The 14,728-nt window shown below is 42.1% G+C and overlaps 2 protein-coding genes across 2 annotated transcripts in view; both read left to right on the top strand.

Annotated features, from left to right (window-relative positions):
* The window catches only part of LOC149266363 (fumarylacetoacetase-like), a 308,380-nt gene that overhangs the window by 257,763 nt on the left and 35,889 nt on the right, over window positions 1–14,728 (top strand). The window lies entirely within an intron of this gene.
* On the top strand, window positions 1,851–2,959 carry LOC149266364 (uncharacterized). Its single transcript, XM_089395941.1, has 2 exons — window positions 1,851–2,446; window positions 2,569–2,959. The coding sequence occupies exons 1-2, from the start codon at window positions 1,988–1,990 to the stop codon at window positions 2,770–2,772; spliced, it is 663 nt and encodes a 220-aa protein (XP_089252067.1). The 5' UTR covers window positions 1,851–1,987; the 3' UTR covers window positions 2,773–2,959.

The following is a 14,728-nucleotide window of genomic DNA, read 5'->3' as shown; positions in this document are numbered from 1 at the left end:
GGAGAGGAGAAGAGAAGAGAGGAAAGGAGAGGAGAAGAGAGGAGAGCTTGGAGGAGTGAAGAAGGAGGAGCTTGGAGCAAGAGCTTGGAGGACTTCATCTACAAGAGCTAAAGAGGTAAGTTCAAACCCCAAACTCCCTTGTTTTTTTGAAAAAAAAATTGTATTTTTCTCCTCCCTCTCCTACTCTTTCCCATTGTTTCTACTTGCTCCTTTATTTACAGGTTGTCCACCACCTATATCCATATTCCAAGATGGTGTTCTTTTGGCTTCTATGTATCATTCCACTCTTGGTTTTAATGATGGCAAGGGTGAGGAATAGAAGGGAAGAGGAAGGGGATGAACTTGGTCCTAATAGTAGTGACCCAATGTATGATGAGGAGGAAGGGTTTGAAGAGGAAGGGGATGAACTTGAAGGGGACACTGAAGCACAAGATGGGAAAGGTACATCAACACCCTTGTGGAACTATGTGACCAAACTTGATGGGGGAAAGGGTGGTGGATCTTACAAATTTGTGTGCCCTCATGGTTGTCATGGAGGAAAACCATATTGTGGTTCATATACCCGTCTGAGGAGGCATCTTTGTGGGGTGCTGGACAGTGATGAAAAAAAGGGTTCTGTGGGGGTACAAATTTGCCCAAACATTTCAACTGAAGAAAGAAGAAAATACATCCAAATAGAGATGGTTGCACAACAAAAAAACAAGAAACAAAAAACTCATTCTGAATCAAGTGCAACCTCTAAATTTGGTAGTTGCCCATCTCCTCATGGTACTTCTGCAACCTCTGGAGGTAGAAGAACAATAGGGGATTTCCTTAATGTTGCTGGGAGGGATGATGTGGATGGAAAGATAGTCCGTTTTCTTTGTGCTTGCGGTGTACCATTCAATGTGCTTCGCTCTCCCTATTGGCATGACATGGTAAAGGCCATCAATGAAGCCCCAAAAGGATACAAGGCCCCCAACTATGAGAAAGCTAGAACAGTGTTATTAGAAAGTGAAAAAGCTAAGGTTCAAAGAGCTTTGACACGTTTTACACATGAGTGGGTGGATTCTGGGGTATCCATTGTATCAGATGGGTGGACAAATATTAGAAACCAACATTTGATAAATGTTCTTGGTGTTTCTTCTAGTGGTGCAGTATTTATTGCATGTCATGACTCCTCCATCAGTGCAACTGCACAAAACATTGCAGATCTCCTATTGAAATCAATCAAAGATGTTGGTCCGAATAATGTGGTTCAAGTGATCACAGATAATGCAGCAAATTGTAAGGCAGCAGGAAAAATTATTGAGCGTACTCATCCACACATCTTTTGGTCTGGGTGCCTGGTTCACACATTGAACCTTTTGATGCATGATATTGTGAAACACAAAGATTGTGGGTGGATTGCTGAGGTTTACAGGAAAGGGAAGCAGCTCATTAAATTCATCACAGGGCATACAAGGGTAAACTACTTCTATGGCACTTTCTCCAAGTTGCAATTGCTTAAAATTGCAAAGACAAGATTTGCTAGTTATTACCTCACCTTTAGGCGGCTAGTGAGGGTGAGACAAGCTTTAACTAATCTGGTGTGTGCTGAAACATGGGATGAAATTAACACTGACACAGATGGTGCTAATGCAATCAAGGACACTGTTCTTGACAGTTACTTTTGGTCACAGGTTAAATATGTTTTGCAATTCACCAAACCAATTTATTACATGATCAAGTTTGCAGATTCAGATCGACCAGTAATTGGGGAGGTGTATGAGCAAATGGATAGCATGTTGGGGCAGATTAAAGACATTGTTGAGCCTAGAGATACCACCTTGTACAATATATTCGTGTAGAGGTGCAAAACCGATGGGAAATGCTAAATATTCCATTGCATGCATTAGCATATGTTTTGACACCTAAATACTATCATCCATCATGGCTTTCAACACCAGCACCTGGGGGGGGAAGCAGGAAAAAACCACACCAAGATAGAGAGGTTCACGAAAAATATATGGCTGCATTGAGTAAATTAATCCCTGATGAGGAGGAGGCTGCATTGGTACGGAGACAGGTGAGCAACTATACGCTCAACACTGGTCCATTTGGGAGCATGCATGCAATTCAAGATCGAGAGACTTTTTCTGCTCTTGAGTGGTGGAACATGCATGGAGGGGGTACTCCACTTCTACAGAGTTTGGCATTGCGGGTGCTATCACAGGTGGTAAACACTTCTTCTGCAGAGAGGTGTTGGAGCTCTTATTCTTTCATCCACAGTGTTAAAAGGAACAAGTTGAATTTAGACCGGGCAGAGAGCTTGGTTTATGTTCATTACAACTTGCGATTGTTGTCCCATTACTGTGAAGATGCAAAGTCTAATAAAGACTTGTTGATTTGGGACAAGAATCCAGAGGAGCCCAATTTGGAGGATGGAGTGTTGCGACTAGAGCAATTAGAGGATGCTCTTATCCAGGTATGTCCATTGTGGTATGAATTTTCCAATTTTCCCTTATAAAGCATTTCTCTAATTCATGTTTTTAATTTTTTTGTTAACTAGTGTTTTTTTTTTTGCATGAATTTTTTGAGCGATTCTAGGATGATGATGACCGTGTTGATATGCCACCACCCCCACCCCCATCTGGTCCCTTGGTTCCTAGGTTCCATGGTTCAACACCAATAGCAGGGGGTTCTTCTTCATCAGTTTCAGTGCCACGACTTACACAGGGACCATCTTCTTCATTGCCACCACGTGGAGGCCCGCCATCACGTTCTATTCGTGGTGGAAGGAGGAGAGATTAGTAGATATATTCACAATCTACTACTTTTTGTCATAGATTACTCATTAGACTTGTAGACTTGTGAATTTGAATTTTGAACCTTTTTGGCTTGGCGGTGACCAAGTGACATATTTTGTAAACATTATTATTTGAATTTTGGACATGACAAATGTTGACAGTTGCTCACTTGCTAGATAAATCATAATATGCTCTATGTTTTATGTTTTATAATATGCTTAAATGTTTTATGTTTTATAATATGCTTAAAAATTTGATGTATGTTTGTAATAGCTAGAATATAGATGATTGTTGTACATACTAGTAACTACAATGGAATCATGGATGCCATATCTATCTTGATTTATGCAAAAATATGCATGTTTTCATGTCTTCTACAATTAATTTGGTATTTGGGATGTTTGTTTTGAGTATAAATGCAAAAAAATATAAAAATATATATATATATATAGCAGACGCTTCCGCGGACGCTTCGCTTCCTAGATTTTTGGAAAATGACGCTTCCGCGCTCCCGCTTCGGCTTCCGCGCTCCCGCTTCAGCTTCCGCGCTCCCGCTTCGCTTCCGCGCTTCCGCTTCGCTCCCGCTTCGTGCAACATTGCTTGAACTTCACTGTGTTCAACATAATACAATGAATGTTGGAATTTGACTGTTGTTGATTCTAACCCTTTGAATCTTCTGCATTGTTGCTGACTTATGCATTGTGCCAACTGCATTGCTACCAACCTTACTTTGCGCTGATCAGTCTCTGGTCCCAAGCCACTGCATCTATCCTCCAAACAATCCACTGCATCATCTGACACTAAGTCCATCTCACTCCTGTTGAATCTTGGGCTCCCGTAGAAAGGAATTGATCCAAGAGGTGGACTCCTCAAGGATCCTGCCCACATGTAGTCCTCTTGACTACAGCTCAATATCGCCCCATCTCCCGCCTGGAGATGCATGGACACTCATGGAAAACTCATCCTCGTCAATCTTTGTTGAAGCAGCCTTAAGATCATGTTTCTCATCCTTGTCCTTTTTCTTCAAAGGACACTAAGATGCATAGTGGCCCATCTCGCCACAACTAAAACATTTCACCTTTGAAATGTCCTTTCGCTTCAGCTGCTATTGTCCCTTCGATGCTAAAGCTGCGTTCTCCTCCTCCTCCTTCGTCTTTGTGCCACTTTCACTGCTGCCACTAAGGTTGACCTTCACTAGGTCCCTCCTTGACTCCTCCTATTGAAGAGTTGCCCACATCTCCTCCCATGAAGGTAGTTTTTCTCTGCCCAATATGCTTTGGACAAAAACTTGCCATTCATCCAAGACTCCATTCAGGGCTATCCTCACCATTGCGGTTGGCTGAGGAGTGGACCCCACTGCAGCAAGTTGGTCTCTAGTGTCTTGAAGACATTGAAGATAGAGGTTTACCCCTTCCCCTTTCTGCATCAAATTCCGTTGCAACTTCTACTCCAAATACATCATTCACTGTTCGAAAGAGCCTTCATACAGTGCCGAAAAGGCTTCCCACATCTCTCGAGCTCTATCCTTGCCCTGCAAGTGTGAGACCACATGATCTCAAACTCCATCAAGAATTGAGCCTCTTTGCCTTCCCCTGCGAGGGCTTGTACTTCTTCTTTTGATCGTTGTGAGTAGGAACAACTATAACACTTTTGACGTAGGCCTCTAGATCATTTTCATCTAAAACAACTAAGATTTTGGTCTTCCATATGACATAGTTGGAAGCTCCTTCCAACTTGTCCTGATCTCTGAGCCCATGCGATGCCATTTCACCCAACTATCGAACTGACTCCTCTAGTCACTGCTTAGCACTACTCAGCTGCTGAGCAAGTGATAAATTCATACTTTCTGGCGGAAAGTTCTCTGAGGAGAAAATTCCCCTTCTCCGTGTCTTTGTTCTTTTTTCAGCGGATTTCTACCCCAGCAAAAACTACGCCCTTCAAGCACTGGGTTGAGGCTCTGCGTCACTCCCTCCGCCTCTGTAAACTCACAAACTAGAAATCATACCTATCTGTTGTCTCAGTCAAAGAGCGATTTCCTCGGATCTGCTTCCCGGCAAGGACTGTGCAATCCCTTCAAGGGGATTTGAATTGCTGCCAAGGGCAGCTTTCGGACTCACTGCTCTTCTTGTTTCAAAATCAATGCTCTGATACGGTGATACCATGTGAAAATTCCTAGACTCAAAGGAACCCCTGCTGCAACAAATCTGAATTTCCTTCACCTACTTGATTTTTAAATTACATTCATCAAGTTATTCTTCTGAATACTAAAACAAATTACTTCTGCAGCCTACACTAATTAAATATTTGATCTCATGAAACTAAAAACAAAGCAAAGAACAAGATACATATGACACACTTATTTTTGGACACAATAGTTCCTGGAAGAACCCAATGCGAGACAACCGGTGCAACAATTATGAAGGTTTTATTATTATGTAGGAAAAATATCTGAATACAAATCTAGGATGCTTATCTGACAATCCTTTACAGAGAAAATACTGGCAGAAAATCGGAGTGAATTTTACCTCACTTCACCTGGCAGAATTTTGGCTAATCTGGCACAAGATTGGTTAACCCCAACTTTTTTGCATCACCTCTTCTGCCCTCTGCATCAACTTTCCCGGTTGTTCTGGAAGTTATCGGTAGTTCTAGCTGTTCCCGAAAGTTCCCTCTGCGTCAACTTTCCCTGCTGTTCTGGCAGTTTCGGTTGTTCCCGGCAGTTCCAGGTTCTACCCTCTGCATCAGCTTTCCCAGTCGTTTTGGCATTTCCCAGCAGTTTTGCTTGTTCCTGGCAGTTCCGACTTCTACCCTCTACGTCAGCTTTCCCAGCTATTCCGGCATTTCCCAACAGTGCAGGTTGTTCTCGATAGTTCCGGCTTTTTCCCTCTGCGTCAGCTTTCCTGGCTGTTCCGGTAGTTTTGGCTTGCCCTTTGCGTCAGCTTTCCTTGCTGTTCCGGCTGTTCCTAGCAATTCTGACTTCTGCGTGACAGGAAACTTTTTTGCTCTGCTAGCTCTCTCCGCCTCTCTATTTGTATTCTCCGGAAAGTCCTCCCAGATTCTCACTGCCCCTCTGCTGCAGAATGATCACTTAATTCGAAATCCTTAGCAAACCTTGCCCTAGGAATCGAATTCTTGATCAATTTGCTCTCTCCGTGTGTGTTTCCAAATGAACCCCAAGCCTCCATTTTATACTTTTCCTGTTGAGTCTTCAACGGCCGAGATTAAGTCTCTAATCAACGGCTAAGATTAAAACATGACTTGATCCGCCTTCTAGATCATTCTCACCCATATTTTGATTAATTCCCATTAATGTTTTAATTTTCCTAAGTTTAGACTTAGGAACCCCATCAAAAATATTAATTATTTAATAAAATACAATCCGGGTGGAATTTCACCAAACGGTTTCTGGGTTCTTTAGAACTCGTGTGCCTTAGCCTCTCCACCAATTTTCAAGGCTAAAGCACTTCCGATGCTACCAAAAACTAACACTCCCTCTTAGCGAGGAAAGTGCTCTAGCAACATTGCCCAACTTCATGCTTCCCTGCTTCTGAAGCAACTCCCTTTCCGCACTGTTGTTGCCACCAACACTGTGCTGCTGCTACCCATGACACTACCACTGCCTTTGTTGCATCTGTACTATAGCTCCCTCTCAAACGTTGCATCTGCTATCCTGCTAGCACTGCCACTGCTAACGCTACATTCGTACTGCAACTCAGTTGCTGAGAGAAGCAATTGAAAAACATCCAAAATTAGTTGAACTTAACTGTGTTCAACATAATACAATGAATCTTGGTATCTGACTACTGCTGATTCTGACCCCTTGAATCTTCTGGGCTGCTGCTAACTCTTGCACTGTGCCAACTACACTGCAGCCAACTTTGCTCTGCGTTGATCAGTCTCTGGTCCCAAGCTACTGCATCTGTCCTCCAAACAATCCACTGCATCATTTGACACTAAGTCCATCTCGCTACCGCTGAATCTTGGGCTCCCATAGCAAGGAATTGATCCAAGAGGTGGACTCCTCAAAGATCCTACCCACATGTAGTCCTCTCGACCACAACTCAATATCTCCCCATCTCCCGCTTGGAGATGCGTGGGCACTCATGACAAACTCATCCTTGTCAATCTTCGTTGAAGCAGCCTTAGGATCATGTTTTTCATGCTTGTCCTTTTTCTTCAAAGGACATTGGGATGCATAGTGGCCCATCTCACCACAACTAAAACATTTCATCTTTGAAATGTCCTTCTTTCGCTTTGGCTTCTGCTGTCCCTTCGATGCTAAAGTTGTGTTCTCCTCCTCCTTCGTCTTTGTGCCACTCCCACTGCTACCACTAAGGTTGACCTTCAATAGGTCCCTCCTTAACTCCTCCTGTTGAAGAGACACCCACATCTCCTCCCATGAAGGCAGTTTTTCTCTGCCCAATATGCTTTGGACGAAAACTTGCCATTCATCCGAGACTCCATTCAGGACTATCCTCACTGTCGCAGTTGGTTGAGGAGTGGAACCCACTGTAGCAAGCTAGTCTCTAGTGTCCTAAAGACATTGAAGATAGAGGTTTACCCCTTCTCCTTTCTGCATCAAAGTTTGTTGCAACTTTTGCTCCAAATACATCTTTCGCTGTTCGGAAGAGCCTTCATACAGTGACAATAAGGCTTCCCACATCTCTCGGGTTGTATCCTTTGAACTTTCCCTGCAAGTGTGAGACCACGTGATCTCAAACTCCATCGAGAATGAGCCTCTTTGCCTTCCCCTGCTCAGCCTTGTACTTCTTCTTTTGATCGTTGTCAGCAAGAACAACTACAACACTTTTGATGTAGGCCTCGAGATCATATTCCTCCAGAACAGCTAAGATTCTGGTCTTCCATATGACATAGTTGGAAGCTCCTTCCAACCTGTCCTAATCTCTGAGCCCATGCGATGCCATTTCACCCAACTGTCGAACTGACTCCTCTAGTCACTGCTTAACAAGTGAGAAATTCGAACTTTCTGGCAGAAAGTTCTCTGAGGAGAAAATTCCCCTTCTACGTGTCTTCATTCCTTTACAGCAGATTTCTGTCCCAGCAGAAATTGTGCCCTTCAAGCACTGTGTTGAGGCTCTGCGTCACTCCCTCTGCCGTTGCAAACCCACGAACTGGAAATCGTACCTCTATGTCGTCTCACTTAGAGAGAGATTTCCTCGTATCTGCTTCTTGGCAAGGACTGCACAATCCCTTTAAGGGGATTCGAATTGCTGCCAAGTGCAGCTTTCGACCTCACTGCTCAACACTGGACCTGCTCTTCCTGTTTCAAAATGAATGCTCTAATACCATGTGAAAAGTTGAACTAGTAAAGGAACCCCTACTGTAGCAAATTTGAATCTACTTCACCTACTTGATTTTTAAATTACATTCATCAAGTTATTCTTCTGAATACTGAAGCAAATTACTTCTACAGCCTGCACTAATTAAATATTTGGTCTCATGAAACAGAAAATAAAGCAAAGAACAAGAAACATAGGACACACTTATTTTTGGACACAATAGTCCCCTAAAAAACCCAATGCGCGAAAACCGGTGCAGCAGTTTTGAGGGTTTATTATTATGCCGAAGAAATATCTGAATACAAATCTAGGATGCTCAGCTAGCAATCCTTTACAGAGAAAATACTGGCGGAAAATCTGAGTGAGTTTTACTTCACTTCACCCAGCAGAATTATGGCTGATTTGGCACAAGAATAGCTAGCCCCGGCGATTTCTGTGTTGGCTCTGCGTAGGATCTGCATCAACCTTTCAAGCTTTGCATCACCTTCTCTACCCTCTGCGTCAGCTTTCCCGACTATTCTGGTAGTTCCCAATAGTTTCGGTTGTTCCGACGGTTCTGGATTCTTCTTGACAGGCAGTTTTTCTGCTCTGCGCTAGCCCTTCTGGCTCTGCATGGGCCCAGATTGGCCTAGCGTCAGCCTTTCCCGGCTATTGCGCTGCCTCTTTGCAAGCTCTCTCCACCTCCCTGTCAGTGTTCTCCCGAAAGTCCTTCTCCCAGATTCTCACTGCCCCTCTACTGCTAAATGATCACTTTGTTCGAATTTCTCAGCTTCCTAGCCCCAAAAATCGAACTCCAGATCAATTTTCTCTCTCTCTATGTTTCCAAATGAACCCCAAGCCTCCATCTTATACTTTTCCTACTGAGTCTTCAATGGCCGAGATTAAGTCTCTAATCAACGGTTAAGATTAAAATATGACTTGATCCACCTTTTAGATCATTCTCACCCATATTTTGATTAATACCCATTAATATTTTAATTTCCCTAAGTTTAGACTTAGGAACTCCATTAAAAATATTAATTATTTTAATAAAATACAATCCGGGTGGAATTTCACCAAACGGTTTTTGGGTTCTTTAGAACTCATGTGCCTTAGCCTCTCCACCAATTTTCAAGGCTAAATTACTTCCGATGCTACCAAAAACTAACATGCAATGGAGGACTCCTAGAGCGACTTTTCTTCCACATGACTTGTATTCCCTCAATGGATCGACCCAAGGAGCTTTGTGTGATTGGGATACTTGCAAAAGTCTTATGAAGCTATCCTCAACAATGGCTAAGAAGAAAAGGAATAGAAAATACCAATCCACAAGACAATTGTTTGCACCAGAAATAGTTTTTTACTATGGCATTATGATCTCATTGTTCAATAACAACAAAATTGGAGGGACGAACCTTATATAAGTTTCCTTGTAACAGCTGGTTTGAAACCCTCACCCAAAAATAATTAATTGACTTGTCATCCACAACCTATAGACTAAGTTATTACATGTAAAATAATTTTTTACATGAGATAATTTCCCACAAGAGGGGTTCGACTTGCTTCAATTAGGAAAATGGCTAGCATAGGACGGCTAAATTGACTTGATTAGGCTTGATTTGGTTGAAGAGATGTCCTATTTGGTTGCTAAAGAGGTTTCTCCACTTTCTAACAACTAATTTCATCCACACATGATCCAATGTTTCATTTGTTTGACTTCAATAATCTCAACATTCACTTGAAGGAGAAAATGGCTAGCTTGAGGAGGTTGATTTGGTCCATGCGACTTGATTTCCAACACCCTTGGACTTTTTTGACTTGAAAAATTGTCTTTCCTTTATCTCTTAACTTCCTCCAATGTTCACTTAGCCCCAATGGCTAAGTTTGACCTACCAATTGACTAGATTGACCTAACACATGTGGGGCGTCACCTTTGCATGGATGGGTGACACACTAGATATCCAACACCTTGGCTAATTTGATCAATTTAGAACATGGGTTTTGTTCAGAATAATTCTAGATAACTTTTGGCATAAAACTTGTCCCTTCATGTTAGGTATGGACCTCAATTTGCCAATTCTAACCCACACATGCCACAATAGAGTGTATGACCACCTTTTACTTCAAATATTTGCTTCTTGCTTTCAATTTTTTGACAAAATTTGTACGTGGCATGTCAAGTACACATTGTTCCAAGCATTTTGAGCTTTTGTTGATTTGGTTGACTTAGGACCTTTTACTAGAAAATCTAGTAGGCCTTGGAGAGGGAAACCATACAAGACAAGAACTAGGCTACGTGCTAACAATGGGACAATGGCCCACTATCACCACAGCCAAGGTCCCATGCTCTTTATGGACTTTCACCAATGGGAGGAGTCTTGGTAAGATAATAATCACCTTTAATAGATATTCTAGGGTTTAGGGTGCAAGGTGATGGATTAGGACCTCTCAAGGAAAGCTCAAGATTATGATATAATGCTTCAAAAGGTACTTCACTCCCTATAAGAGACCTAGAGATGAATTGCGCAAGACCTAGGGTTTTGTGAATAATCATGGATGAAGGTACTCCTAAGATCAAGGCAATGAGGAGAAAGGGCTTCTTATGATATACTTCACCAAGTACTAAGCTCATACAACCCTCAAAGAAGTCCCCAAGTTGAGGAAAAACTAGCTAGGGTTTCCCTCTTAGGGCAATGCCTAGGGCAAGAGATTTTATGGACGAAATCCAAGTGGATGCCCACCAAACTTTAGGGTCAAGTAGTCAAGACCCTAGGCTTGATGTTTAGGCTCTTGGAATCCCACCAAACCTCCTCCTATGCAATTCACTCTAAGCCCTAGATAGTCGTCCTACCTTAAGAGGACCGAAATTTAGAGAGGAGAATTTATGGAGAAGAATTGAGTTTGACCACCAAGGACTTGGACTAGTGCCTTGTCCTTTGGGTATATGGAGTCTTAGGATGTTCAAAATGAGATAAAACATCTCTAAGGAGGCCTATAATCAATGCCTGTTAGAGAATCTAGGCAAAAGTAGTGTTATGATGATTCTCTGAGACTTGATAACAATTTGTGAAGTCTTTTTACTTTTTATTAGTTAGCTTATACTTCTTCTTCTTATTAGTGCATATTTGTGTGCTTCATCAAACTGCTACCAAAACAAACTAACAAGAACACAAAATTTGGCTCTCTGCCAGGGACAAACCCTCTCCACTCTTGAGAGGGAAACCCTTTGTAAGTTTTCTCTTATTGAAGCTTCTTATTTGAACAACTGTGAAACCCTAGACCCTTGACTAAGATCTCCTCCAAGCATGAATCAAATCCTTCCTCTTTCTGCATTGTCACTTCCAACACATCTTCTGGCACTTTGTCTTCTAGGTTAGGATACCCTAGAATATTAGGGCTCCCCTTCTTCGTTATAAGGAGATCCTTCTTTGTTGTCCTTAGGAGACCTTGTAGACCCAACTACTCATCGGAAATAGGCCTCTTATGTTGCTGCCCTAAATTATTGTCAAGCCCTTCTTGCACCTTGCATGTGTGATTGTTGTAGACTCCTTTTCTTCTTTGTTGGAGTGCTTCTTCCTTGCTTGAAAGTCTTTCTTCTACGCTAGTGTAGTAGGCCTTGTATGCCTAGTTTCAGCCTCAACCAAGGGTGGATGTGTGAGTGTAGTTTTAGGCTACGCTAGCCGTAGGAACAACTTCAGATTGCCGCACATGTGACTGTGTATGACCCTAAAGCCAGTCCCTTATCCTTCGCTTGTGAGGTTGCCTTCAATGTTGGAGTGGGAGACCTTTTTTGACCGAGTAGCTAGCCCAAACCACAAATAATGTACCCCAGTTGATCTCGCCGGTAGTGTTAAGTTATGGTATGTTCTATGCTTATAACAGTTTACTTCTTTTTCTTATTATATTCCACAGATTAGAAATCACATGTACATAAAGTAAAGTGCAGATAGAACATTAAACGATCAATAGAAACAAGCCAAGACAAGAGACACAAGATGTGGCGGCTAGCCAGGGACAAACCCCACAATTGTGGGGAAACCCTTTGATCAAATCTTCTTTTATCTTAAATAATTCAGCAGAGAGAAATAGTACAATAAATCTGATTCATATCAGCAGTAGCAAACCCTAGATCAGTAGCATCAGCATTAGCAGCTTCATTATCAAACTAGGGCAGACGATATCTCACAAACCGACTGTCGGATTGACTTCATTCCACCACCAAAAGTTGCGGCTTCCAGAGGAGGTTCAGATGAACCTACAGCGCAGTTCAGGTGAGGAGATCTTCTAGGCCACGCAGGTCAGTCTTTACTTCTGCAGTTGCAGCTTCAGTTTCAGCAGTTTCCGGCTTCAAACTAGGGCAGTCGATATCTTGCAAACCGTTCGTCGGATTGACTTCATTCCACCACCAAAAGTTGCGGCTTTCAGAGGAGATTCAGATTGACCTATAGCGCAGTTCCAAAGAGGATATCTTCTAGGCCACGCAGGTCAATCTTTGCTTCTGCAGTTGCAGCTTCAAGTTCAACAGCTTCCGGCTTCACATGTGTGAGAGAGAGACCCATTTCTGCGCAGTAGAGAAGAGACTCATTTCTGCGTAGTAGAGAGAGAGAGAGATGTGATGAGAAGAGTGAGTGCAAATGAGGAAAAGTCCTCTTATATTTATACACAATGTTGGTGTTTGAATAGATGCGACTGTTGGGCTTCTGAGCCTACATGAGTTGTAGGTCGGCTTGATAATAATTCCATAATCAAAATAAATTCATATCTCCATGGATACTTATCGGAATTGGATGATCTTTATATCAATCCTACACCTCTCCACGAGAGGAATCTAATAAAAATATTATCAGCGATGAATAAGATGACCCACGTGAAGTTTTGCCCTGGTTGCAATTTTAACACATAGACTGTCCTTGGTTTCTTTGCACATGTCGCTGCAGAAACCCTAGAAAGCAGCCCCTTAACTTCATTGATCTTTCTTGTTCCTTCGCTACCCTAACAGACTTCTTATCCACCTTTACTTGGTTGTTCTTCTTCCCTTTTGTCACCTCCTTTCTTGCGGATTTCAGAGCTTGAGTGTATATGTCCAAATGAGGAGTGGACAACCTCTATTTATAGAGGTCTGTCCCTCCTCTCTCAAGCTGACATCACTGTCCATTAGGTCGATTTGACTGTCTTCTAGGCTGACTTGATAGTTGCATTATATTTCACATTTATTCATCGTTTTGCTTCTTCTAGACTTCGTTGGAGCTAAGAGAGGATTTGACCGTGCTTGGAGTTATTTCCTTGACCTTGTATGATGACTTACATGTTGTAACATGCCCTCAAAGGGTCTTTTCATAGTTACATTTTGACTTTGACTCTCTAGAAGCACTTCAAAATGTGCTTAAACTATTTTCAATGAGCAAGAAACTCATTGACAAATAATACAAAATAATAATTTATCTTTTCTTGAATAAGTACAAATATCAAAATTACATATATGAAGACCGAACCTAGTTACATCTTCTCCAACACTCCCTCTTAACTAGGGAGGTATTCATACAACATTACAAGGTGTTTGGAAATTTTCAATCTTGAAGAATTCACATAAGAGAAACCGGATTAGCAATCCATCTGTTATAGCATCATATTCATCAACATTGTCATAGTGCAAGGCCTTGACTAACAACTCCATCTCTTTACGAGACCATGAGCCACAATGTTGGCGAGACCAATGATTTATAGACACCTTCATCATTGTCTCTCAAGGTACATACCCACCTGGGTGTTCTCGAGTATGACCTTCTAGGACTATTCTTATCTTGGGTTCCTAGCCCTCAAAGAATATCAGTCCTCTTGCCTACTCTTGTCTTGGATGCCCTACACATCCTCAAAGAGTATCAGATGCCAGATGATTACCTAATCCTCCCATTCTTTCTTCCCAAGTGAAGACAAGAATGTTGTGTCTATCTTGTGTCTACATTTCCATTCATGGCCTTCATCTAGACTTATGGCTGTTAGTCCTGCATGACCCATGACATGGAAAACACAATAGTCACTCCTTTGTAATCAGGGGTGATTCAAAACTCCCTCTTGATCAGGGACTTGTCAGAGCTCCCTCTTAACTGGGGACTCTTTCCTTCATCAGCAGCTTCTTCTTTGTGGGTCCTTCAGCTGCATGATCTCCTTCCTTTCTTGATGTCATGAAGTCTTTGATTGAACTTCTTCTTGGTAGGGCACCATCCATCCATCACTTTCCTTCTTGGTTAGTCATGTCATTGCTTCGTGGAAAGTGACTATCAAGTTCTTCTAGTCATCTTGGCTACTCCTTTGTCATCTTGTCCATGCTTTGGAATGCTCTCCTCATGGATGCTCCATCATACTTGCTAGGTTATATGCTTTGACCTGGTAGCCCATCATGACTTCATCTTGATATTGCTTCAACATTGTTTTTCCTTTTGTTGGATGGCTTCTTCATTACGACATCTTCATAGAGTAGAATCAGTGATTTGCACCTTTTATATCTCCAAGGCCTTCATAGGTGTCAAGGGTCCTTTCTTTGTTCCTCAGAGTTATCATGCCTTCTTTCAGAAGCTATCTTTCAAGGCATTTTGTCAGATAGTGATTCTCCGTGATCATGATGTTCTTCACATGCTTGATCTCTTTCTTCATTTGCTTATTCTCAGATAGATCGGTTAACCA

Source organism: Pinus tabuliformis, chromosome 6 (assembly GCF_031772625.1).
Source record: "Pinus tabuliformis cultivar Carrire ecotype Pingquan chromosome 6, CPIR1, whole genome shotgun sequence".
Lineage (NCBI taxonomy): Eukaryota > Viridiplantae > Streptophyta > Pinopsida > Pinales > Pinaceae > Pinus > Pinus tabuliformis.
This window is presented reverse-complemented; position numbering and strand designations above follow the sequence as displayed.

Coding starts and splice junctions, on each gene's coding strand:
- LOC149266364 (XM_089395941.1), top strand. CDS start 1,988: ATGGCTGCATTGAGTAAATTAATCCCTGATGAGGAGGAGGCTGCATTG. Junction 2,447..2,568: donor TAGAGGATGCTCTTATCCAG/GTATGTCCATTG, acceptor GAGCGATTCTAG/GATGATGATGACCGTGTTGA.